This window comes from Micromys minutus (assembly GCF_963924665.1).
Source record: "Micromys minutus genome assembly, chromosome: 11".
In the NCBI taxonomy this organism is placed as follows: domain Eukaryota; kingdom Metazoa; phylum Chordata; class Mammalia; order Rodentia; family Muridae; genus Micromys; species Micromys minutus.
Window position 1 is genome coordinate 58,604,684 of NC_137980.1, and position 27,496 is coordinate 58,632,179.

Genomic DNA, 27,496 nt, shown 5'->3' on the forward strand with positions numbered 1-27,496 from the left:
ATAGGGATTTTTAAAATGACAGCTGCTATTTGCTTCCTAGGTATCATATGGCTTGTTAAGATCTATAGTCTAGAGTAATTGTTAACCCATATCTATAGCCTTTCAGGGCAAGTCTGTAGAAAATGGCTATAGCTTGCAAGTTCAAGTTATTAAAATTTGTTGGAACATTTGGGTCTCAAATGTTTTACTGGATGGCTCTGTAAGCCAAGGTCTTTCTAGAATCTGACACTAGGTTAGCTGGGGATCTGGAAGTGGTGGGCTGGAGGGACATGGTGCTAAAGGCTGTGTGTGTGGGGTCTTAGTGCTGACCAGTAGTCCTCCACAAGAGGGACCATATTAGCTCATTCCAAAAAAGGCTTTCAGATCACCTAAGTATAATAGGTAATGAGCCCTCCATGGTATCAGACTCCTGTTCTAGTAGGCTTCCACTGCAACCAAATTCAAAATGGAAAATGGGGTCTAGGCCACTCCTTGTTTTAAAGAGAGAGAGAGAGAGAGAGAGAGAGACGAGAGAGAGAGAGAGAGAGAGAGAGAGAGAGAGAGAGAGAGAGAGAGAGAGAGAGAGAGAGAGAGAGAAATAAAGAAAATGAAAATAGCTGTGTCCCAGCACAGCAGGATGCTCTGACTGGGAGCTCTTTATTTTATGCTGGTTTTGAGCAACAGCAGGCTGCTTAGAATGGCATCTCACCAGCAGATGTTTCTGGCTGATCACCTGGCCATCAAATGCATAACGCTGGGCTCCACAGGCTGGTCCATATTCTTAAATTTTTTGGCTAACCTCCCCAGAATATATAGCCCTATTCTGAGGCAATACTCAAAGGGAATGGTGGTTCATATGCATCATCCACTCAGGAGTGTGAGAGGGCAGGAAGATCTTCATGAGTTCAAGGCCAACTATAGGGTGACTTACAGTACAGCCTGGACCAAAACCAAAACAAAGAAAAACCCAAATCTGACTGTAAACTAGAACCTGGGAACAACAATCTTGTCAACAACTAAATTTAATAATTCATCTTGGGCCTCGGAAGAATCTTCACTGAGGAGGACATGTCCCAACGGTTAATGACTGCTCCATTGTGTAAGCAAGGTGACACATAGCAAACTCCAATGAAGGTCAAAGGGTCCAACTCCCCATCTCTACCCAAGACCTGGAGAAAGAAAGTGCAGTAGAGGTCCCGGTTTCTTGGGGTCCACTTTCCAGGCTTGCTGTATTTTGTCAACCATCAGGTTCTCCCTGGGGTGTGGGGTGTATGGCCTGAGAAGCAATGGATACTCCGGCTGCAGTACAGATGTGAAGCTCACAGGAGCCAGCCACCATACAGGGTGGTAGCTACTTGCTCACCACCCTCCTTGGGGTTCTTTTGAAGCTGTCAATTCACACAAGGAGGCAAAAGAAGCATGGGAGACTGACATACCAGATGCAGGTAAAATGTGCTGTCCTACAGGAAACATTGTTTAGTGATGTTTCCTGTGTGTGAGAGCAGATGACTGGCCTTTAGACTCGGGGTACCAGACAGGAATGAGAAACCAGACAAAGGTGCAATTGAAAAGCTGTGCCAGTTAATCTTTCAGGACCTGGATCCAGTTAGCAAGTCTGCAAAATGTTGAACCCCCTGCTTCTACAGTGGGGGGTGGGGTTGTGACCTGTGTGCATGCTAGCATTCCCGTCTATTAACAGAATCACCCAAAAGCTGACTCTCACTGACCTCATACCTGTCAAATTGATATTTATCCCCCAATCTAACAGTATGTTCAAGATGTTCAAAGTGAAAGTCCTTTTATGTCAAAACGAAATGTTCACACCTGCTGCATCAGAAACTGTGGAGTTTTTAGTTAGTTATGACTTGGACACACTTGGCAAATGAGGGAGTTGTATACTTCCCAACCCCCTTAGCACACACACACTCACGCACATGTCCTTCCTGCACTCTGATGCTCTAAGACCAGGGTAAAGCCACTGCACCCAGTGCATACTTGGGATAACAAGGGCACTGTCCATCTTCTTCCAGGTGTCCAAGAACAAAGGACACCATGGAGCAAGCCAGTCTGCATGCCTTCTGGGTACACCACCTGGCAGGACACTGGGAGCCACTGTACTACCAGAAGAGAGTTATGTTGGCTTACAAGGAGCAGAGGCAAACCTAGGGCAAGTGGCCCTAGCTACCACATGGTTCCAAGTCAAACAAACAATGACCAGTTTCTATGACATATTTTTATTGATTTAGATTGTCAAAGTAGTACATTCAATTCAACACCATATGGCTTTGGTTACAGTTTCTGTGCAAAGCTTTGATACATACACAAGAAAACTGGAGTGCTTACCTGCTAATATTTCAATGCATAGAACTTTCCAGCTAATGGAATTATTTAAAGTCAACGCAAAAACACTGGAGTAGACACTCCGAGAAATGCTTTCTATGGATAGAGGCATGCCATTTCCCTTGGAGCAACTGATGGTGGTTTGGGGAGGAGATTGTCTACATGCTGAGTGGACTGGGGGTGCAACAGACACCGACGCGAGAACCAAGTGTCTTGGTTCTCCTCCAACTGGGCAGTGTGCCCCGATGCATATCAAGTGGTACGTGGGTTTTGGACTCAATGCTGTCAGGGCTGGATAGAAGTACTCCCTGTAACTAGTCTTGCTCCCTTGACTAAGGCCACAAATTGCCTGAGTTGTTGGTGGCTTTAAGACAGCATCTAAACAAATGTGAAGAAGATGGACAGCAAGGTCAGAGGGACCTAGGTTTCCTAGCTGTCCTTTGAAATATCCATACAAAATAATAAACATCAGTGTCTGACAGAGTAAGAACAGACAGCATTTTTGTGGAAAATCATTACAAAACCACAAGGGCACTAGTGTCATTAAGAAACCCAGCAGCTCATGATGCACTGGTTGGGTCTGTGAACCACACTTGTTAGAGCTGGCAGGGGATGTCCTTGGGGGTGTGGCCAGAGTGCCTTTGAGATCTTGTCTTCCTTCAAATAAGAGAAATAGAGTTCAAAAGGCCATCATCAGAAACTAATTGGCTCTGAGCTCAGATGGAAAGCCATCAGTGGCCCCATATGTAGATACTGAGGTACATAAAGCAGTGGGTCACTTTCCTGCAAGGCCCTCTCTACTCCCACCATGATCTTTGATAAGTACACCACAGGGGACTACTCTATCTGGCCACACCAGGATATCCTGACATCTGCTATGATAGCAGTTTAAGGCTAAAGCTTCATCACAAGAGCAGGGCTTTGAGCATGCAGACCCAAGCCCCAGTGATTTCCTAGGTGTGTACACTGACCCCCAGCTTTCTGGGTAACTGGTACTCAGGTGGGGCCACAGTCAGCTTATGGGACAGAGCTATTATCTGTAGATGGCCCAGAGCTTCTGTAAAGATCAGATGCTATGAAGACAGGTAAAACCAAGCCAGGAGAAAGGATCCAACCCATTCACACTCAACGAAAGCAAGCAAGCACACACACACACACACACACACACACACACACACACACACACTCCTACCTACACCTAAAAAATGCCAAGTCAAGCCATCAGTACATAAGGCAGGTTCAGCTACAAGCCTGGCCTAGGCCAAGGCTGTTTGTACTGACAGTGTGCACATACCACATATGTCATTGTGGCAACACTATCGTTAAAACTGTCTATCAATCCTATGGTCTAATTATGAAATATTTTATTACTTTTCCAGAGCCCCACCTTTTGAGTGCACCCTTCAGTGTCATGGACCCAGCAAGTGTGTCCTCTACTTGGCCAGCTACTGAACACAAGTTTGGAGGTCAGTGCCCCTCACTTAGTGAAATATAGTAGGCCAAGTCCCAATTCTTGTCCCGTGGACGCACAATGTGCTCTTCCTTGCCCTGTTTCAGCTGGCTATTCCCCTGCATCCGTGTGGCAGCCATCGCCATGCCATTCCTCTGGTGGTCTTCTTCCTGACCCTGGCCACTGGGAACCTCCTGCAAGTCCTATTTGGTTAAGGGTCCCACGCACCCCAACGCCCATGTACTCTGCAGACTCAACATTCCAAACAGTTTGTCCTCGTTTGGCAATGCTGAGATGAAGATGAGGTAGAGAGGCATGAAGGAGAAAGTGCTGCTTTTGTTTATAAGCAAACAGGAGGCAAGAGATCTAACTCACGATTCTGAGATGGAAGGTATGCTGTGCTTTTCCATCTGAGATGAAGGCGCCAGTCCAAGGGCAGTACTTGCCCTCACTATAGGCACCACACGTGGACATACACTACCCACCAGCTGAGACATATCTAAGTATCTAGCTGCTCTTCTCCCAGGTCAGCTTCTGGATCTTCACTTGCAGGAGAACTGGACGCCTCTTTGCCCATGGTCATGAATATGCTGGCCAGAGTTCTTCACGTGGCTGTCATCAAGCACTTCCAGGGCACCTTCTGCCACCTAGATGGTGGCTTTTTTTTTTCTTTTTTTTTTTTTTTTTTTAAAATAAATCCCCAGTATGGCTTTACAGAAGCCACTAATATATATTGCTTTTGAAATGTGCTGGGAACTAAGAAGCATCTAGTGCATCAGACTAACATTAACCCAGCATTATGACACAAGCAACACCTTAATGTGCACAGATATTTAACTGCAGGCACAGGCAAACCAAACCCGTGTCATGAACCAGGAGCAGTCTGTAGTTGGTACAGAGCTGTGATTGGGGTAACAGGCTTGGGCCTAGCTGTTTGGGGTGGTGCAAGTGGTGTGGGGCACAGGCTTTGGGGTATTCAGGAGCTACTTCTATAACAGTACATTCAATAATATTTAACACATGTCAAACCCATTGGCTAATAAGATTCATCCTCTGGGGACATGATAGAAATGACCATTTCAGGCACCTAGTGCCAATTCTCTAACTGAGGCCAGGAGAACACCTTGCTGGTGTTCAAAAAACCACACACCACTAAGCCAGGCCCCTCCGTGTCACCTGAACCCCACCTTGTGTATGTAATCTGTTAAACAATACTTCCAAGGAAAGTAGTTTGCAAAAGAGGAGAGGAAAGAGCTCACAATGTGTGCAGTGAGTGAAAAGTAGTCACTTTAGAATGTGTTTCTATGGCACTGTTGCTGGCCCCTTAGGAATCAAGTCATGTAGAGAAAGAAGTCCCTTGGAATGAAGAAGCCAGCTCACTCTGAGTGGAGTGGTGACAGTAACAGCAGCCTTCTTTCTGGCAGAGAAGTCACCCTTAGACACAGGCAGGCCCTGTATCTCCTCTCTCGGTCTGGTTCTGAGTCCTGACATGTCAACAGCTCTCTGGTTTGAGGTATAAACAATTTGGTTTTTAAGCAGGGAGTCTATTTTCATATGACCTGAGATACTTTTAGAGCTATGTGCATACATTTCAGAGTACAGATTCTCCTGCCATGCATGGTTCCACTGGTCATCCTAATCTAGTTCTTGGGAATTTGGGCCAGGAGGCCAATGTCCCTGTGACAACCTGAGAAGACTATGTCAGTGAAGAGGACTGTGTGAGGACTGGCTGGACCTAATCACCTCCCAGAAACTGGGTGCTTACCTGGGCCCTCAAAGGGCAAGAGTTTGGATGGCACAGGGTCCTTAGCACTCAGTGGGATCAGGTACAGGTCCTTGACATGCCTGTTGTTATTAGCTACAACCCCAAAGCGGCCACGGCTGCTAAAATAGGAGTAGAGAGAGATGTAGGCAACCTCCTCCTCCTCGGTGGCAGGGTGGAAGCGGATCAGACAGAGCTCCTGTAAGGGAAACAGAGCACAAGGAAGCATGCTCAATCCTCCTTCAGATGCGGACCCTAAGACACACTGTCTAGTAATTCTGTCCTGACTGTCATAGTCCTATTGCCTACTCTTTAACATAAATCAAGGGTAAAGAACACGGGTTCCAGTCAGACTACTGGGCTGAAACCACTGCCACTCCCAGGAATTCCAGTGAGTAATTATGTACAGTTGTCAGTTTATGTGTCTGACACCAAGCAAGCTTGCACTAATCTGGTGATGACATGACACACCATTAGCAAGTGCCATCTGGGTATTTCCACACTAGAAAGTCATTACATATGGCTTACTTCCCCTCAGTCTGGTACAATTACACACCACTTCTAAAAGAACCCTCACAGACATTACTTGCAGCTGACCTAAGGGATTTCTAGGAACACAGAACCTGTCCCGAGTGTGAGCTGAGACTTTGCCTGAGTCAGAATGCCTCAGAATTGCTTTCTTTTCCCTTAAGCATGGTAGAGTTAACAAAAAAGCTGGTGCATTTACTAAACTCTGAATACACTCATGCCATTATGATACAATAGAAACTAGATGTAAGTACACTTCACACCTTCGCACTTATAAATTATGTAAGTGTGAGCAAACACAACCTCCCACCGTTGTTGCGAGCACACTGTGTGCAGATACCTTGGACACCGATGACTTGAGTTTGCCAACATAATCCCACACAGTCTTTGGAGCAATCCTTCCACCGATGTGAATAGTGTCTGGCAAATCCTAAACAAGAAGAATATGCAGTTTTAACACCTGAGCCGCAGCCTTCAGAGACTGACACAGTAATTCACCAGACTGCACAATGAAATCACAACTTCAAAGAAAGTGTCACTAATGCCAGTGTGGGAGGCTAACCACATGCCTTCCAAAAATAGTGTTCAGAAGATGAGGCAGGGAACTGGGATCCTGGACATCTGGTTCACATTTCTGTCTCTGGCCATACTGTATAACCTGCTGCCACAGGGCAGCATGAACACACACACACACACCCCACAGGGCAGCATGAACACACACACACACACACCCCACAGGGTAGCATGAACACACACACACACACACACACACACACACACACACACCCCACAGGGCAGCATACACACACCACACACACATACACACACACACACACACATGGGGGGGTAGTTCTTGGCTCTAACCTCACTGAGATAATCCAAACACCCAGAGACAGGATATGCCTTAGTGACAAATTTCGCTACACTCTGCATATTAATAAATCCTTTCCAAATTGTGCTGAGTCGAGACAAAAAGAGGGTTGTGTCTCCTTCTGGCGGGGATCGTGATTCTGAAATGCTGTACAAAACAAACAATAAAAAGACATTAATTTCCTTTTGTACAATGGATACTTCAAAATATGGTGACTTCATACTTGGGAGCAAAAGAGAATCTTAAGGTTTGTGGCTTCCACTTAACAAGCAATTATTTAAATCATAATGACTGAGATATTTGGTCAAAAAAAAAAAAAAAAGTTGAACAAACAACAAATCAGAATAACCATTAAGTTACAATTTTTCTAAGACCTCAATGACACCTAAATGTTAACTAGGCACCCAGGAACAGAACATTGTTAGGGCAGTGACGATTCACACCACAGGTCTGGCTGGCACGCCCTGTTTATCACTGACCAGATGAATCTGATGTCATTAGAAGCCAGAACAGAGTGGTGAGAAGTGAACAAAGTCGTCCTTTAATAAAACTTTGCCAGTGCTACTTTTGGAGAAGAAAAAGATTTATCACATTTCTGATAGTCTAATCACAAGCCTCCCTGGTCAGTCTAGAGGAAGCGTGTGAGGTTTGCTCAGACTCCATCCGAAAGACATACCTTGTATTTGGTGATGGTGGTACTGACAGGTATCTGGGGTCAGGAGAGGAGGACGGCTTAGCCAGTATGGACTTGGGCACCACTGCAGACATCAACGCAGGCTTTAGTATGTCCAGTTTGGTTTCTGACACCTGGGAGTTGTCCAGATGGGATGCCATGGAGGCTGTGACTGTGCAAGACCCACTCAGGGCGGTCCTGGGGTCTCGACCAGACACTGTGACAGTGGTGACCACCCCACTCCCACCGGAGGCAAAAGAGGGAGAAAGGCCGTCCAGAGAAGATGGCTCAGGATGGCTGTCTCCTGAAGACTCAGGGAAACACTTTCTCTCCTGGTTCACAGCAGATATACCCTCCAGGTCTGGCTCAGAGGCATTGTCAGGCAGTGTCTCTGCAATCCCTTCATCAGCAGTGTTAGGAGCGACATCAGGTGGAGGGCTGTCATGCCTGGGCTTCAGGTCTTCTTTCTTAGAAGCTGAAAGCTTTTGCTTCTTAGGAGCTGGTTCATCCTCCGATGATGGAACCTGACCTGGAGAACATGTTCAAGATCTCAGCTCAGTTGTGAAGGGAATGTCAACGGAAAACACCACAACCAAGGCAGGCTACCCGAGTACAGAAAACAGTGTCTAAACTTAGCTGGAATACAGCTAGTTAGAAGAGCAATTTTAAATAAAACCAAGTTTTGTCTTATTTGCACAGTTTCAGCCCCTAGACTAGGCTCACCTGTACAGATTTTACAGTTTAAGTCAAACAGATGAGCCCGGTGCTGACTCGTCGTGTCCTTCAGCATGCTGCTGAAGACATCTAGGAGAGGTGCCGTGCTCTTCTCAGGGGCGGCCCGCACTGACTCTTGTTCCTACAAGTGAAATGCAAACAGGTCTTGCCTTTGTTGTTTCATGAGACTGTCCCATAATGTAGCAGAGGATGGCCCTGAAACTCCTGTTCTCCCTTCTATCTAGAGCAGTGGTTCTCAACTTTGCTAATGCCAAGACCCTTTAATACAGTTCCATGTTGTGGTGACCCCAACCATAAAATTATTTGGGTTGCTATTTCCTAACTTTGGAAACTTATGATCTGTAATCTAAGTACCTAATATGCTGGATATCTGCTATGAGACCCCTGTGAAAGTGTTGTTTGATCCCTCCAAAGGGGTCCAAACCCACAGGTTGAGAACCACTGATCTACAAAGTGCCAACATGCTTGATTCAAGTAGATAATTTTTTTCCAAATTCAATCCATCTTCAAGTTAATACCATAAACAATAAAGAACCAATGGAGAGCCAGGCATGGAGGTAGCACAGGCCTTTAGTCCCAGCATTCCAGAGGTGAAGGCAGGCAGATGAGTTAAAGACCACCCAGGTCTACAAAGTAAGTTCTGGGCTACCCAGAAAGACCATTTTGGAAAAAAAAAAACAAAAACAAACAAACAAAACAAACAAACAAAAAACCAAAACAAAAACCAAAACGAATGAATGGAAGGCAGTAGTCTCTACCCCTAAAATCTCAGAATGAAACATTGTAGGCCAGACTAAGCTGCCATACCAAAGAAGGGTTCTAATGAACACAGCAGAGACTTGGAAAGCATTGCCACCATGCACACATATGGGCTGTGTCAACATCAGTGACATAATGCCTTCAAAGCAGGTAAGAGATGTTGGTCTCTGCAAACACCAGACACCCCAAATGCTCACTTCTGAATCTGATACCGGTGGAGAATCTTCCATGTCAGGAATGGTTTCTGGTTTAGTAGTGTTCTTCTTGCTTTCATTAAGCAACTTAGTCCTGGACTCTATCACCTACAAGGAGGAGGACAGAAATGAAAGCTTCAGCCTTAGGATATAGGTAGAAGAAATGTTCATCCATTCTGCAATTAGCTTACTGACTCCTCAGTACTTACAGACTTTGTGGGCTTCTCTGTCCACATAGAAAGCTCTTTAGATACAAGTTCTTCAGGCTTCATTCTGACAAGTTTTGCCAAGGAGATTTCTTCTCGAAGAACACGATGGAAGAGCCCCTATTTAAAAAAAAAGAAAAAAGCACCTTTCATCTCCTCATTCATAAACTTTTAGTGATGTACTTTATTCTGGGTCAATATGAAGAACAAAGAAGTACGATGGAAGTCAGACGGATCCTGAATGCTCCAAGCACTAACCCACACAGCATAGGAATGCACCCTCAACCCAATGAGCAGCTTCTCTGAAGCAGGCAGCAATAATCCAGTTGAGTCAACTTCAAGGATATGCTGTGTCGGGATCACTAATCATGTATACAGCTTGGAATATAGGTTAAAAAGTTAGAAGCCAGTGAAAGTAACACACACAATTCTGGCACCTGGGAAACAGAAGCACAAGATTCTGTCTCAAAAAAAGTAGTTAAAAGGACAGATTGTACAGGCCTTTAACCCGAACACTGGGGTCTGAGTTTGAGGCTAGCCAGAGCTACACAGTGAGAACCCCCTACCCCCATAGTCAGAAATAAAGGTAGGAACACAACACTTCTAGCTGATGTAGCCAAGGTGCTGATTCTGGTTCTAAAATATGGAGGTTAGCCGGGTGTGTGTGTGTGTGTGTGTGTGTGTGTGTGTATTCAGAGTCAAGAGAACACTATGAACAAGCCCCAGCAGCAGAAAGCAGGAGAGGCAATAGGCTGGCATGGTCGAGAACTACAAGGGTTGGCCCACATCTAATGTGGCTGAGGAAGAAAGGTAAGAGAGAAAGTTACTTGAACTTTTAAATTTCACAACTTGTTATGCAGAAACAAGCAGATCTCCTAAGAATTTGAAGTCAGCTTGATCCCTGGCTAGCCATGGTTACAGGAAGACCTTGTCTCAAAGAAATAAAAGTTTAATCTAATCTAATAAAATGGGAGAGGGGTTATATGATAACTCCAGTACTGGCAGTGAAGATGACCCACAAATGTAAGAGGAAGGGTGTCTACAACTCCAGATGTTTGGTGTATCACTGTGAAGAAAACAGAAATGAGGGTGAGGGTCTACTCTGGGTTAACAATTCCCAACATCTAGTCAGGGACACACAGACCTGATTCTTAGGATCCTTAAGGTTGAACATGATGCTTCGATATTTGCTCTTATAGCGATTATCAGTAACCTGGAACAAGTTAAACATCTCCTTCTCAATGTGGAGGGCAATTTTTCCTACTTCATTTTCTGTCATTATTAAGTCATCGCTGTCATTGACTCTGAATAGAATGAGAAGAGGGATTACATAAACCAGGGGCACTTCCTAGTGGGGAAATCCAGAATATAATCATCAATGCTACATCTGAGAGATACAGCATAGACAATGGCCCACCTTTTCCACAAAATCTCTTTCAAGGACCGCCTTATATTTTGCCGAATTTGTGAATTGGGCTGTGATGGAGCTGGGTTCACAGGCCCAAGGCGTCCTGGGGCCGAAGAGGGTGCAGGAACATTGGCAGACATTGGCTTCCTGGTAACTCCCACCACAGCAGCAGAGCCAGGCAACTTTTTGGAGGCAGATGTCACAGGTGTTGGTCCTGCCTGCCTGGCAGAAGTGCCCGTCAGGGTGGCTGCAGGCCACGGCCTCTTGGGGATGGTACCCTTGAAGCCTGAAGGCAGCTTCTTAATGGCTGGTTTGCCTCCTGCCATATTAGAGTAAGGAGGAAGCTTCTTTGGAACAAGATTTCTAGGTGAAGTCTGTCTGCCCAACAAGGAAGCTGGAGGAACCGTTTTCTTCGGGACCGTAACTGCTGCCAGGGTTCTGTCCTCTCCTCTCCTGTCATCCTTCATGGCTAAAAAGCAGAACACACATACTGAGGGGCAGGTGACATACAGAACAGCATGCTGACACACATGTCCGTCCTGGAAACAGCAAATACAGTCACGGATTAGGTATATTTTGCAGGTTTTTAAAAACTCTAACTTAGAAAGGTTGTTGCGCAGTATTCTATGGGGTTAATTACTCCATATTTTAGAAAGAAAAAACTTTCATGTATCATTACATTAAACCTTTTACTTCAAACAAGCTTATTATCAAAAGCTCCAATTAATTACTAAACTGTAAAAAAGGACAAACTTGCCATCAAAATAGGACAGATTTATAGGATCATTTTCATTAATAAGGTCTTTTTTGCGTGAACTTTAAAAAACCTTTTTAAAAAATGGGAGGGAAAAAAAAAAATCAAACAATCTTTCTTCCATGAATAGCCAACCCCCAGGGTCCTCGAGGTAGACACCTTTCTCTCAGCAAAGTGCACACGTTACTTCATCACTCCCATCCCCCCCAGAAGCTCATTGTAGACATGGTTGGTAAGTTTCCTATAGGGAAGATCAGCCAACTTATCTTCACACCAAAATTCAGATGCCAGAACAGAAAGAAGCCTGCTGAGCTTTTGTGAAAGAAAATCAAGACTCCTTTTCATGATGGAAGGCAAGGGAGCAATGAGCACCAAATGCTAAAATGATTGCTGGCCATTTATACAACCCTACCTCCACCCTCCACACACCGAATCCTCTCAGCAGGGCAGTGATGGTGACACCTTTAATCCCAGCACTTAGAAGGCAGAAGCAGGTGGATCTCAGAGTTTGAAGCTAGCCTGTGTGAGTTCCATGACACCCAGAGCTGTACAGAAACCCTGTCTCGAAAAACAAAAGATTGCTAAGTCAAAAAGTTTGGCTTGCACCAAAACTTTTATATGCCAGTGGGCAGTTTAAAATTCTGCATCAAGGGCTCACAAAATGTGTTAACAAGGGTACCTGCTGACAAGCCCAAGTTCAGGTTGCAAAATCCACATAGTTCATGGAGGTAATAGACAGCTTCCTGTCCCCCACCATGTCCTGAGTTATATCAGTGGAGATCAGTACCACAGCTTGGGTCATGGAACTGAATGATGCTTCTCTAACATGTTGACCAGCAGCTCAAGTGGTCAGAGGAGGGAAGGTAATGTCTGGGAACGTGTGGCTCAGGACTGCTATCCTATCAGGCAAGAAACGAGAGATGGTTCATCTAGACAGGCAATCCTTTAACCACCATATGCTGCCAAAACCCCAAACTAAAGTCTCAGCATGTACATATGACTGAAGCATGACTTTAAGATCATAGATGCACACGTCCCACCTTCTGCTCCTAGTAACCATTTCCCATATACCAGTAAGGTCAGAGAGCTCAAGGAAAGCCCACTTCAGCAAGTACTCTATGTACTTAGGGACACCAGAATGGACTACCAACCTGTCTGAGGGGTAGCCTATAACTCTGCCATATGGCTAATTACAAAGGGGTACTGAGAAACTATCTCATTTGAAGCCCTTCAATTCCACCCCAAAGGACTTTGCTACAGGCAGACTGTGTGCCAAACTTCAGCCTCAAATCACTTTAGGGGGTTTGCTGATGCTTGTCTAGCTGATGTTACAACAGGAAACACCAGAGGCAGATTTGTACAAAATAGAAACTAGGAATACCCTGAGCAATGGAATAGACTTTTTTTTTTTTTTTTTTAACTGCCAACAACCTATTTTTGCAATATAGTGTATACCACAAATATATGGAGAGAACACATTCTTAGCCAAGATTCCCATAGATCAAGGGCAATGTCTAAGGACTCGGCAAGGGAAATCTGTTTCTCGGCTACAGGTGCATTCAGCAATTTACCTGCAGGTCTGGCTGCTGTGTTGTATGGGGCTAAAAATCAGCAGCCTCCTTTGAGGAAAGAGTGAGCACTCAGACAATGGTGTGGACCAAGTGCTGTGAGACAGTGACACTGAACAGATGTACAATAAATGTGCATTAGATTGCTTCTGCCTTACAGCTCTGGTGACTTCTTCCCACTTAACGCCAATCTTAGGCACACGTCCAAGAGTGCATAAAAGGCATGTTATGTAATTACAAACTAGTATGTCCCATAAATGGCTTTCCCTAACCATTTGCCTACTAGCATCTTGAAACACCAAGCTTTCTACTTTGGCAGGTGTCAAAGGGCAACAGTTCTGCATTGAAACTGCTCAAGGGACTGGCACATTTCTCCAGCCCCTACAGGTAGGAGCAGTAGTGCCAACCTAGGGCAGCAATGCCAGCAACAGGGATTCACCTTCATGTTTGAATCAAACAATGAATTTGTAAATTCCTACTCCATTCCCTATCCCAATACTGGGTTTTCAAAACCTGTGCCTTGGGTATTCTGGACAAATGTGCTGTTGAGCTACCATTCCAATTGTAGAATTCATTTTGGCTTTTTTGACTATATAAAAATAGTTGTTATAACCAACGAGACCCATCTTACACATAGCACTTCATGTTGTGCACTGCTCTCAGTGCCCTCGTGGGGTAAGGAAGAACTGACCAACACTATGTAGGAGGAAGAAGGCATCTCCAATCCTGTGGACTAATGGAAACAAAGGTTGCTTTGATCAGTTCCTTGTAATGGAAACTAAGCTAACTAAGTTTGATGGAGTAGGGAGTAGAGTGCTCTGCAAGGGAGCACAACTATTCTCACTATGGGTTCACTAGTCAGGCTGCTATAACTCTGATGGTCGCCAGGTGGCAGTAATGATCCAAAGGCAGGCAAGAGAAAGTAGGGGGACAAAACCTGCTCATGTACCCCTAGGCAGACCCCTACAATCGCATGAAGTTAAAACCTAATGGAGGTACAGGGTCCAGGAACAGGGTAGGGGTTCAATTCTACAGTCCCGCCCACCCCAGTTATGCTGCCTGATGACTGCTCTTACAGAGGAGCAGGCTCCCCGCATGCAGGTATTTCACGTCCAAAAGCCTAAGGGGAGCTGCTTGTTTGAAGACAGTGACCAAGCAGCACCTTGAAACAAGGCCAGGTGTTGAATCCTGTTCCTCAGCTCTGGGCCACATAACTTAGGATTTCCCATGGCTTCTCCATACCTCTTTCCAGTGAGGCAGCATTACCAAGTGGAAATGGTTTTGCTGTTTGCTTCCTAGACATGCTTAAGTATCTAATATCCCTCTATCCACACCTCATGCACATGCCTTTATCTCAGGATTCAGGAGAATGAGGCAGGACTCTAGAGTGGCCAGGGCTGATACTGAAACTATCAAAAAAATAAAATAAAAGCTATCTTTAAAAGAGCAGTTGCCTATTTAGTTTTATATTTAAGAAAAGTGAGACCTGGGACAAAAGCAGCATAGGCTACATCTGAGATGTTTCTCAAATGCCCAGTGTGGGGGCTACAGTGACCCTGAAGAGGTCCACATCCAAACTCTGTATTCTGGAGATAAAATCTTTTCTTATTGATGTCAGTATTTGACTTCCATCTTAATGCAGAGACCAACTCTTAAGAATCTTGCAAGTTATCCCAACCAATCACATAGTATTTTGAACTCTTTAGCTTAAATCATGTTGGATTGGTAATTTATTGCAGTTAGTCACTGGACTGCAGTGTGGTGAGGGCCATGTGGTGTGTTCAATCTGCCCAGTTATGCGGAAGCTGAACTGCGGTTTCTCAGATTTCCCCAAACACACCACATAGGACTTCAGCGAAGTTCATTTTAACAATTATTTCTTTGTACTAAATCGTTTACTGAAACTAAAACGACAGGAGCATGTTACAACAATCCATGTGCCTTCCTAGACCCTCCAGACCTAATGGGGTCAAAGCTGAAGGTGTTGTGGATAACCAGGTTTAGAGTGCAACCAGTTACCTTACATTCTTGCCGAGCTCTTCCAGGTTTGTGGCAAATCAATGCTGCCCAAACCTCCATTAAAACGGCTAATCCGATCTTCTATGATTACTCTCTACCTTTTGGATACTAAGCATGTTAACTATGTGCATGTTGGTGTGTATCAAGTTTGTCACTTTATACTAATGATTGTGGCAGGCATCTTCAGGAGACCTTTGCACTTGAGATCAGCAATGTCATCAAAAAGATTTTCATGGAGTGTTAACCCTTTGATTCACAGCTCAAGTTTACAGGGAGGTCATTCAGAGGTGAAGGACAGCTTGGAGTATTCTCAAGGGCTCACTTGCGAAGGTTCAAGTTAATGCTATGATTCAATTTTCTCAATGGTGGGCTTTTCAAAGATTTATAAAAAGCAAAACGATACCAAAAGAATGTAACCAGCAACCTAGTCTTAGCTATGTATATTATTTAACCATGCCAAGCTTAACCCCCTCAATACTAATTTTGCCCACCCCCATTGGGAGGGGCTTGGTTTAGATTTGCAAAGTTGTTCCCCTATCCCCACTTTATTTCCACTAGCAGCTCTGAAGACAAATAAACGGCTCATGTAGCTGATAAAACACAGGCCCACCCTTAGCTTTGTTTCTAGTACCCTCCACAGGGCGCCTTCACGATTCCATGAAATGTACTTCTGAAGCCCACACCTCAAGGTATCCTAGAAAACCCTGTGTTCTCCCTGCTCTAACCACCCCACCTGGTCACCTGCGCAGGATGCATGCATGCATCAACACAGAAAATGTTTTTGCACGAGTAGGATGCAGTCACTCCCCAGGTTTGGGTTTGTAGGTAGTTGGGGTTTTGCAATAAATTCCTACAGCCAGATGAAACGTCATGTCAAGATCCATTCAAACACCAGTGTTTTAAGTCACTTGATGAGCCATTTAGTGAGTCCAAAATACTAATTATTGTGATAAGTATAAATACTAAATCTTGATTCAAAACTCTAATAACCTAAGAATATTTTAGGCAAGTGTTTTTTTTTGCTCAGTTCCCTACCCTGGTGATGGAGGTGCCAGCAGAAATAAAACTCAGAAGGATACAAAAACAGCAATATCAGAATCTTTGGAAATTTAAAAAATAACAATTGTTTCTATAAATTAAGGAAACTGTACAGATATTCTAGAAAGGAAAAAAAAATCAGAGGAACAACTGCTTGTGAAATGTAATCACCTGCATGTGGAGGAGGGTTTCCTGTGCGGGCAGCATGCTGCCTGCCTCACCCACTCAGAGGGCAGCAGCTCGGCTCAGCTCTGCCATGCGGTCTTCTCAGTGTACATGGTGAGCATCCAGGCAGGACACTGTAGTATTCCCAGCACTGCTTCACTTCCAGCCTCCTCCCCTCCCTTTCCCACCCCCATGTGTGTTCTGCACACAGGCAGTGGGGACACAGGGCCAGAGTCCTTGGGACACAGCTGCACAGACTGCGTGGTGCCCTCTCACTGTGCAGAGGAAGTGGGGATCAAAGGGGACCAGCCCCACGGCTCCTCACTGATGATGACACTCTCAATGTTAGGATGTTATCATTTATGGGATGGGGGAATCAGAAGAAACTGGTTTAGAAACATGTCCCTGATGCATTCTGTATTTTCAATGTTGGTCAACTCTGAGATGCTGGTATGTTGGGAAGATTAATCAGTTGTCCTACTCTCCTGCCCTGGAGCCCATCAGCTCCAGCAAGGATTCAAGTCAGTTGTGAAGGACAAGGTGTGAAAGAGGTCAAAGAGCCCCTGAGCATAGGAACTGGTCACTGTGTTGATCCCTGGGGCCCCTCACCCCACAGCACCTCGTGGAAGGGAGAGAGAAGACAGTACTCTGATTTCATGTCCACTATGTTCCGTCCTCCTCACCAATCCACCAGCGAGGACCTTCTATGATGCCACACAGGGATATACTTACCAGGGTCTGAAACTGAAACTAGAGATTTAACAGCTTCCAATGTGAGACCCTGAGTCAGAACTTCAAGAGTTGGTTTTCCATTCTGGGCACATAGATAAAGATGAACTGAGTTGTAATCAATCTTCAGCTCCCAGGACTGTGGCTATACTCCCAGGTTTCTACCTTTATTGTTAGGTAGGTCTACAGACACTTAAAGCACTTGGACCCTATACTTGGTGGAGTTTCCCTATTCTGAGGTTGTACTTAGCGCTGCTGTTGTAAAGCTGCTATAACTCAAAGAACACAAGATCTGCGAAGGTAAAACTCACTGCTCAACTGCCTACAGTGCACTAAGGCCTACCCACACTGCAGCAGAACACACTAATTCACTGCATTTCTTAGGTCCGTTACATTCCCTTTCCCTCTACTTGTTCTAGAGATAGGTTCTCACTCTGCAACTGCAGCTGGCCCAGAACTCATGATGTTCCTGTCTCAACTCCTCTAATGTAAGTCTTGGCCTACAACACCAAGCACAACTGCATTATTACCCTGTGAACCTGCCTGCAGAAGATCCTCTCTAGTTAAGTTGCTGAAAGACTAATAAGAAATGTAACATGTTCATATTATCACAATTCAGGGCTCTTCAACCCTAGGATGTTTTTTTAAAAAAGATATAAAATGCACTAATGTGGTGAGTGCAGGTTTCAGTAGCACTGGCCTAGCCGAATGCATGAAGTTCTGGGTTTCATCCCCAGCACCACATGCCTGTAATCCCAACACAGGAAGATCAGAGTTCAGTATACCATGGCCTGGAAAAACAGCTCAGTTGGTAGACTGCTTCCCTAATACTCTGGGTTTACACCACACCACATCCATTAGGTGTGTGCTTATAAATTCCAGCACTCTTTACAGTTGGAGGCAGGAGGATCCCCAGTGTCATAGCAAATTTAAGGCCAGCCTTGGTTATAAGAGTTCCTCATCTGGGGCTGAGGGTGGCAGAGATGGAACAAAAGCACTAAAGAGAACACAACTGAAAACTCACTAGAAACCACTGTACAAAAAGTAACCAAGGTATACCTTGTACGGCTGTGAGACAATGGCCTCAAGCCCAGTGATCTAATCTTGGGCTCTAAAAGTTTGCTCAGGCTATTGATATTTCAAAGATTTGAATTCTGGGGCAGACTAGTAATCTAAATCTGGGGCATCTTTAAATCTGGACGATACTACCCACAACTCTCCCTTTGATGAGGATATTGCTGCAGGTGTAAGGTTGGCACAATTACTCACCGTGGGGGTCTAAGCAGCAACAAATGGCCTTCCAAATTTAAACCTATTTATGTAGGTGTGTAGTATGTGAAATAGACACAAATTGTCTACCTGTCATTAAAAAAAAATCACTTTTGCTAGAGAAGATCAGTGGTCACTTCATGGGAGAAAACAGGTAATGTGGAAAACCTATGGTTTATACTGGGCTGAACTGTGAGGAATTCATGTCTGTACTGAGCCTGGAGTCTGAACAGTGCACTGATGTAGTCCCATCTTGTTGAGAAAAGTTCAAATACTTACCAAGGCCTAAAACTGAAAAAAATTGCCCCCAACATCAGGCCTACGCAGCTCTTTAGGAAACACCCAGAGAAGATCCACAGGCTAGGCAGGAACACCTGGGGTCCAGAGGCATCTTGGTATCTGTTTCTGGATGGCAGTGAACTGCTGGCTACCATCAGCACCAGAACACCCAGGACTCTGGTACTAGGCAGCCCTAGGCAGCCACCCAGATTGTAGGAGGGGCCTGGGAAGCCGGCCTTTGGGTGATACGTACATTTACTCAATAGGGTGGGTGAGAGTGCAGTGGGCTTCTCTGGTTTCTCTGGCTTCACAGCGTTGTAGTTGTGGTCACTTGCCCAAGATGGTGTGCTGCTCTCACAGGTCACCTCCTTCCCCGAAGTTTCACTTCTGGAAGCCAGCATCACTTTCTTCGCTGGGTTTTCTCTTTTCTCTGACGCTAGTCTCTTGTGCACAGAAGAGATTTTAATCCCCGCCTGGATAATCAGTGAAATCCCAATGATTAAGGTTTGAAGTGATACCTTTGCTTCAACAACCAACTAAAGACACATACACGTTTTATTTTAAAATCTGAAGACCCTTCAAGCCAAGTTAGGCAGAATCCTGTCATCTTTTTTTTTGGCTACAGCCACAAATCAAATAACCCTTAGCATTCCTTTGTAGCATCCGGGTAATGCAAAGGCTCCTGGCTCAGCGCTGTCTGTAACACAGCAGAGGCATACACCAGCCAAGACAAAAGCATGAGTGCCTTTCGGCAAGGCAGGGAAACAAGCTGGAGACAAACTGAGAGGGGCTGCATGTGGCACAAGGGTCCTTGTACAGAACAAATGGTATCTGCATTCCCAGATCAATGTTCCACACAGCATCTCACACAGCACAGAGCAGCCATTTATGGGAGTTTCAAGATCCAAAATGACAGTCTTGAAAAATAAAAAGTATGTCACTTAGTTAGGTTTGGTGGCACAGGACTATAATCCCAGCTGAGGAGGCTAAGGGAACAAAATTCCAAGTTCAAGAACTGCCTGCACTATAGAATTGCCTTTAAAACAAAAGAAACTCCCCCAAAGGGATATGTACACGTCCTAAGACTGCCGGCATGCTAGGCACTCTACCACCGAGTTATTAAGGCACAGAGCCTTGCCCAGAAACTGTCTTATCTAAATGTCAAGCGGACTTTGCACACAGCTGGGTGGTATACATCTTGAAGTCTTCAAAAAAAAAAAAAAATCCACATGCTTGCTTGCTTGTGGTATATTTATGTTAACTAATCCCTCAGGGAATGGGGGGAAAGAGGGAAGAAAAATATGATCTATATTTTGCTGACAAATGCTGTTCCCTGCATTGCTCAAGCAAACAGAAACCAGTCTATGAAGAGTCTTCTCAAACACTTCCTGTTTCAAGAAGTATCTTGAAGGTGACTGTTGTAAGCTTACCTGAACACTGCATTTTGGAAGACTGAACTTTTCTGACTTCGTCTTGACCTTCTCCTTGGGTTTTGCTTTTTGTTCTTTACCTGAACTTAGAATTCTCATGGTAGCTGCAGCGTGTTTGAGAATGCAGTCATTACTGCAATACACTGAGTCAGGTTGTGCTACATTGGAACACCCGGGGCCAATGCATTTAGCAGCACCAGGAGCCTCTACGACCTGCAGAACAAGACAAGCAACTTGAGACATCATGTATGCAGACACTATAGTCAATGCTCACTGACAGCCCTATTGGTGGTGGCCGTTATTAAGACTCCAGCAGTAATTTTTGTTTGGGTGCTTTTTGAGAGAGGGTCTTACTATGTAACTCTGGCTGGCCAGAAACTTGTTATGCAGACCAGGTTGACCTTGAACTCAAGAGATTTGCCTGCTTCTGCCTCCTCAGTGCTGGGACTGAAGGTGTAAGGTGTACACCACTATGGCTGGCTCTAGTAACAGTTTTATATGAATAAAAGTGTAGTTTTGTTAGCTGTGCATGATGGCATAATCTTTAATACAATTCTAGCACTTGGGAAGAGAAGGCAGGAGATTCAAGATTCAGGCCAGCCCAGGCTCCATAGCAAGACCTGTCGTTGTGAACTATAGAAACCTACTTTCCTTTTAACTGCCCTAGCACACAAACTGCACACACAGGATCTTCAGAATCTATATGCCCTACAAAACATGTGCAGGTCCCAAATGAGACAATAAGAGGGGCTGGACACGCGGCTCAGAGGATGGCTTAGAAGACCAGTCTGGTTGTTAGAACTCATGTCAGATAGCCTTCTACCCCACCTGTAACTTCAGACTTCTGTCCTGAGGACACCTACACTATTGTACACTACTCCCCTAGACACACATACATTAAAAATAAACCACTATGAAAAAAGGGGCAAAATGTAGATTTAATGAACTATAAATTTTCATTAAGATTTGTTACATATTGTGTGTGTGTGTGTGTGTGTGTGTGTGTGTACACACACACACAGTTGGTACAGCTAGAGTCAGGACAACTTTCAGGAGTTAATTCTCTCCTTCTACCATGTGAGATCTGAAGATTAAACTCATATAATCAGATTTGTTGGCACGTGCCGTTACTCAGTGAGCCATCTTGGAAGTCCAGGTGGTAAGTCCTTTTCATAACTGTCAAGGAATTGAAATCGCAGTCTATGTATGCGTGTTTTGCCTGCATGTCTTCTGTCCATGCATAGAGGATATCAGATTGCTTGTCACTTGAGCTACAAATGGTGGTGAGAACTATGTGGGTGCTAAAAATTGAACCTAGTTCCTCTTGATTGACAACTAGAACTCTTCTTCATCTCTGAGCACCTCTCCAGCCCCCCAGGAGGAAATATATACATACTGATCTCATGCTACCCTTAAGAGTGTGGACTCCACCACACCTAGCTTTCAGGTAGAAATTCTTAAAAGAGAAAATGTGCCATTTCCTAAGAGAGAAGGCATCCACTGTTGGTTCTGAAGAAAGGTGGCCTGGTTTTTTGAGTTGTATGGAGGAAGATATTTCAAATAACTAGTGACCATTTATTTTTAAGTATATCAGAAAGACAGAACATAAACAGTCTGAAAGCTCCCAGAGAGGGTCATCTCTAGGTACCTTCTAATAAGACCACAGTCCTAGCCAGGCTGAAGCCTTATGACCCCGTGCCCCAGGGGTCCAGGCTCTGGCCTATGGAGACTGGGAGTGGGAATTTTAAGCTAAGTCAGTAACACAGCAGCAGAAACAATTTAGTGGCAACAGTACATATAGAGTCTCTGCTTACAGCTTCTAATGTTATGTTGATAGAAAAGATAAGTACATATTAACATGTCTTTTACACTGACTCAAGCAAAATGTCAGTTTTCGGGATATTTAATATAGTTACTTTTCTTCCACCAAATCTAAGTTTTCACAGAATAAAATTCAGGCCATGTCTAACATACTGACAACAATAAAAGCATCAAACTGACAAATTCCTTCTGTAAATGGTGCTAGTGGCCACCACTTACTGTCACTGTCATTTTTCACCTGGCAGCACAGTAAGAACTAAGGCAGTAGCAGTGTAGACGGTAGTTTCTACAGACTCTCGCCTGCTGAAGGAGAGGGTCTGCAGTGAAAATACATTTGGTGGCATCCTCGTGGGAAATGCAATTCACCTGTTGACAACAGGAGACAGCTCTCCTGAGCAGTAAAGACTGCTAGTCTTAGCTCATGGGAAATGTGAGTTACAGCCCCATGAGATTAAACAAAGTAGGAAGAAGGAAGAAAGCAGTGGCCAGGCAGAGAAACAACCCAATGGGTACCAGGCATGTAACAAAATTCAGGTCAGCATGCTAACAGCAGAATACAGTGCACCCTTCTCTCAACTCTGCCAGCACTCAAATCATGTAACACCAAGAACATGTAAAAAGGTTATTTTTTTTTTTCTTCAAACTAGCACTGTGGAGAAATGAATCTCCCCTTAAGGACCCATCAGACCACAGTGTTGCTGGCACTAAGGAGGCTATGACAGAGCAATCACAACTGACGTCAACTGGAATGACACAGACATCTGTGCAAACTACCATTAAGATGATACACACAAGCAGGATGTTCCCTTGCAGGGCTCAGGGCCGTACAGATACAGTACCTGCCCCATAAAAGATCAACTGTTCTAAAGAGAAGGCACCTTCCCAATCCTGCTGTCTTCAGCAGTAGTGAGCCTGACACGTGTGCCTGCCATGGCAGACAGGTACTTACTGGCTGGAATATCTTGAGCTTCTTCTTGCCGCTGGGGTTGGCCGCCTTCTCAATCCTACCCTTTATGCCCTGGTCTTCTCCGGACCTCTGCTCTACTGTCCCTATGCTTGTACAGTCTGTGCCATCAGCACCTACAGGTCTGCACCTCGCATCCTGTTCATCGGTGGCACTGCTATTCGTCTCATCCTGCACTTGCAAAATGGTACAATTTGGGCAGATGTAGTCTTCCCCATTCCTTTCCAGGAGCCGCCCTCGGGCCTCAGAAATACCCACACAGTCACCATGGAACCACTCCTCACACCGATCACAGCAGATCATAAACCTAAAATGGGAAGATCATGTGGTCACTGTCCAACAATCACCAAGTCAAACTTTAACATTTTGTTATGAAAAGCATATACAGTGAAGTGAGGTCAGAACTAAGAACATCCAAGCGTCCACCCCTTGTTAGCACACTCCAAACCTGCTTCATCTTTTTTCTTTTTTAATGGATGTATTTATTAATTAATTAATGTATACATGACTACACTGTAACTGTCTTCAGACACACCAGAAGGGGACATTGGATCCCATTATTGATGGTTGTGAGCCACCATGTAGTTGCTGGGATTTGAACTTAGGACCTCTGGAAGAGCAGTCACTGCTGAGGCATCTCTCCGGCCCCTTGTTTTTTTTTTCTATTTACTTACTTTTAGAGACAGGGTTTCTCATGTTTTAAGCTCCCTATGAAGCTGAAGATGATCTTGAATTTCTGATTCTCCTGCCTCTACTGAAAGCTGAGATTACAGGCATATACCTCCTCAACATTTTATGAGATACTGGGGATCACACCCAGGGCCTCATGCATGCTAAGCAAGCATTCTACCCACCAAACCACATCCTCAGCTCTTCATCTTTTAGTTAGTGAACTAGAGGCTTCAGAGTATCTCCACACAGCACCAGCAGCAGTAACTTCATCTCCTAGCAACCTCACAGAGGTGCCCCACCACCACCTCAAAGCCAACTCAAAGAACCACACTGGGTACAGTCATGTCCTAACACTCCCATAGGATCATATGGTTCTGGCTATCTAGTGTCCACTGTTTGCACATGGCTTGAAAGACTGAGGCAGTGAGCTTTTCATCCTGTCCCCTGCTGGACACACCGAGTATACAGCGGACCACACCTGCTGCCATGGTAGGGGCAGCCCTAGGCAGTCCATGTCCCCACATTCCTTGCTTCTTCTTCAGACTCATTCATCTTTTCTCAATAAGCCAACTGCTTGTCTGGCATCAAAGCAAATGGCAGTCCTCTCGCTGTTTCCATCCCTTGGTTCTCTACCAACTCCCTCCCTCACCTACCTGTTGTTGTGAGGCTGGCGGCAGATGCAGTACAGAGCATTGGGGTCATAAACCTCACACTCAGGCTTTGGTTTGCCCGCTTCCCTAGGGCTTTCCTCTTTACTTCCCTGAGTTGCTTTCCCCTCCGACTGATTTTCTCTGTCATCTTTCTCTGACTGGGACACTGGTCCCTGACTAGCCTCAGGCTCCTGCTTACAGAGAGGTACGTCCTCCTCAGCACTGCCTATTTGAACATTCCCAGTTTCGGTGGGATCTTCCTCTCGGCGCTTCTTCCGAAGGCGATTCTGAATGCCTCTCACGGACCTCTCCACAGGTTCTTGTTCTCGCTTTCTTCGAAGGCGGTTCTGAAGTTCCTTCAATGTAAGGCCATCACTGTCACTGTCAGAGGTGTCTTCTTCCTCATCACCACCTTTCACCTTTTCAGAAGAGGTAGGATGTTCTTTTCCTAAGGAACCAGGTGCAGGAACACTTCTGATCTCAGAACTGCTTTCAACGCTCCCCTCGGAAGCTGTCTCCACATCAGTGACTGTGGAGGATGTGGGCTCACTGGAATCCTCCAGAGACACTGGCACATTCTTTCTCCCTCGGCGCCGAACTGTGGTAAGGAACTCTTCTACCCTCTCAGTGCGCTTTGGCTGCCGTCCACTGCGGCGGAGGGAGAGGCTATGCTGTTGTGGTTGCTGCTCACTGGGGTCCACCTCAGTGTCTCCTGCACCCTCACGTTTGGCAATCGTGGTTCTTCGAAAACCCCAGGTTTTCCTGAACTCTTTACTGGTAGGTTTGATAGCCTTGGGTGCTTCCTCATTGCTCAGGTGCCCTTTATCATCCATACCTAATGACAAAAGGCAATCACATTGTGACTAACAACCTACCACACCACCACACCACATAGTCTTGGAATGCACACCAGGGGCACTGAGTGAGTGCTAAGACATATTTCTGAGAGGAGCAGAGCTACACATGAACTAGCTGCTTCTGATCACACTGTTCTATGCTGTGTCTATGAGATGATGTGAGTTAACTACAGTGACTGTTCTGCAGAAAATCATCCAGCCGAGAAGAAATGTATGCAAAATGGGTAGGGAACTATGATGTATGTGCAGTCCAAGCAGAATAAAAGTATATTCAGAGATAGACATGTGAATGGTGCTAGGCCACACCATTCTTAGCAGACTGTAGCTGCCCATGGCCACCAGGGAGCAAGGGCACATGATGTGTGCCGCCTCTTGGCCTGCCCCACAGGAAGTCTGGGCAAGTGTGTCTGGGGCTTTGGTGCTGCCTTTTTATTCTCGTCTAAGAAGAGACTGTGAGGACACTGGTGCCCACTGAGCATAGAGTCCTATTGTGGACACCAAGCAAAGAGAACAGCCACCAGACTCCTGACAACAGATGACTGATGTACTGATCGAAACATTACTACCCGTGTCTGTCTCCCTAGGGTCTGTCTCCTACTATATGGCAAAGGTCAGCTTTGGAATGGTAGTGATCCTCATGCCATAGCATTCCAAGCACTGAGATTTACAAGTCCACCACACACCCATGTCTTTCACTTTCTTTTTAAAAGATGAAATCTTATTCTTTTTCAAAAATGACAAACTGAAAAGATTATACCTTGAGAATTCTTTTCCTGGCTGTCCAGGCTTTAATTGCATTCAAATGCTAGTGATGGATGGTTTTCCTGCATGTTCCATCTTAGGGAAAGGACTGCATAAAAACAAAACCCTAAAACACAAAACACAGAAAATTTAAAGTTCTCAGTACCCTAAATACTGTTTTCCTTCCTGACGTTCAGTAACTAAGGTCACTCAGCCACAGAGCCTGCCTGGCCCTTACTCTCACGCCGGAACTTTAGTCTCCAGGTTATTTGAGGCTGCTGAGTCAAGAAGCACTTCTTTGGTCACCCCCTCTAAAATGGTAAAAGCCAGAATCCAACCAAATCAGTTCTTGAGTCACAGTGTAAGTAACTCTTCAGACTGCCTGGACAAACAGATCAAGGACAGACACACGGCATACAGCTGGCTTCATGAAGCTGAGGTATGCTCTGTTTTCTTTATTGTTTTAGAGACAGGGTCCCACCAAGTAATTGACTGGCCTGAACTCAGATCTGCATGCCTCTGCCTCCCCCTCCTGATATTAAAGATGTCACCACCATTCCCACCTTTAAACAGACACCGCTGGGGCTGGCGAGATGCTCATCAATTAAGAGCACCGTCTGCTTTCTAGAAGCCGGGCTTGTTTGGTTCCCAGCACCCATAAGAAAGCCAATGGCTAACATTCCAGTCTCAATCTCCCTGCGTTCTGTGGGCATTGCACACACATGGTGCAGTCATGAAGGCAGGTAAAGTGTTCACACACACACAGTTAAAAGCTTTAAAAAAGAAAAACACACACAGCTGAGGAAATATCAAACTAACTACTATAATGGCTTCTTCATTTTAGTTAGAAAGTTTGCCATTTAGGCAAAACAAATTTGCACCCTGCCAATGTTTTTAAATTAAGCTCCCATTTTACCACTGAGCCACATTCTAGACACAGGCTGGAGCAAGACAGCTGCGGCCTAATTTCAGGCAACATGGCACCTCTACTCAGACTGTAGTCTAGGGGCCACCGATCCAGCCTTCCTCGCAAGTATTCCATAGCCAGAACTCAAGAGGCAACACCATGTTTCCTCTACAAAATTGTTTTACTCATTAGACAGAAACTATACACTTCGAGGTTTATATGGTGATAAAATAGCCAAAGTCAGAAAGAAAAACAATGAGTTAACCTTTTAACAATGGCTATTCATTAAAAAACAAAAGGCATTGTAAAGTTCTGACCCTTTAGTATACATGCTGCATTACACTCACTTCTTTACACAAATGCCACTTACCTGTCCCAAAACTGAAAGCTTGGAAACCTTTGGCTGAAAATCCTACATAAAATAATAAACTTGAAGCTAGGTCCAGCAGACGGCCAAGCCTCACCACACTGCTGTCAGTCACAGTTCATCAATGGGAAGATTCCGGAGCTTCGAACAACCAAAGGGACAGTGGAGACTGTCTCTTGACCAAGCTCCTACAGGAAAAGAAAAACATATTACAGATCTTAAGCAACTGTGACTAAACCACTCACTACTCTATTCTCAGAGTAACCTACAAATGTCTGAGAGTAGAGGGAATGGCAGGCACATGCTACAAAAGGTGCCCAGCAAGATGAGAAGGCGAGGCAGGAGAGAGCTCAGGAATCAG

At 45.0% G+C, this 27,496-nt stretch overlaps 1 protein-coding gene across 5 annotated transcripts in view; it reads right to left on the bottom strand.

Annotated features, from left to right (window-relative positions):
- The window catches only part of DIDO1 (death inducer-obliterator 1), a 50,068-nt gene that overhangs the window by 6,041 nt on the left and 16,531 nt on the right, over positions 1 to 27,496 (bottom strand). For 3 of the 5 annotated variants that reach the window (XM_080925770.1, XM_080925769.1, XM_080925771.1), the window contains exons 2-16: positions 27,139 to 27,323; positions 25,878 to 25,988; positions 24,267 to 25,098; positions 22,927 to 23,248; positions 20,157 to 20,369; positions 18,980 to 19,199; positions 10,915 to 11,374; positions 10,642 to 10,801; positions 9,501 to 9,617; positions 9,295 to 9,399; positions 8,327 to 8,459; positions 7,607 to 8,132; positions 6,924 to 7,077; positions 6,400 to 6,489; positions 5,535 to 5,730 (exon numbers count right to left, since the gene is read on the bottom strand). In XM_080925770.1, coding sequence (XP_080781896.1) covers positions 5,535 to 5,730; positions 6,400 to 6,489; positions 6,924 to 7,077; positions 7,607 to 8,132; positions 8,327 to 8,459; positions 9,295 to 9,399; positions 9,501 to 9,617; positions 10,642 to 10,801; positions 10,915 to 11,374; positions 18,980 to 19,199; positions 20,157 to 20,369; positions 22,927 to 23,248; positions 24,267 to 25,096 — 3,526 coding nt within the window. In that variant the 5' untranslated portion in view covers positions 25,097 to 25,098; positions 25,878 to 25,988; positions 27,139 to 27,323. Of the gene's footprint in view, positions 1 to 5,534; positions 5,731 to 6,399; positions 6,490 to 6,923; positions 7,078 to 7,606; positions 8,133 to 8,326; positions 8,460 to 9,294; positions 9,400 to 9,500; positions 9,618 to 10,641; positions 10,802 to 10,914; positions 11,375 to 18,979; positions 19,200 to 20,156; positions 20,370 to 22,926; positions 23,249 to 24,266; positions 25,099 to 25,877; positions 25,989 to 27,138; positions 27,324 to 27,496 lie in introns of those variants that run through there. The other 2 variants (XM_080925772.1, XM_080925773.1) reach the window with 2 other exon arrangements.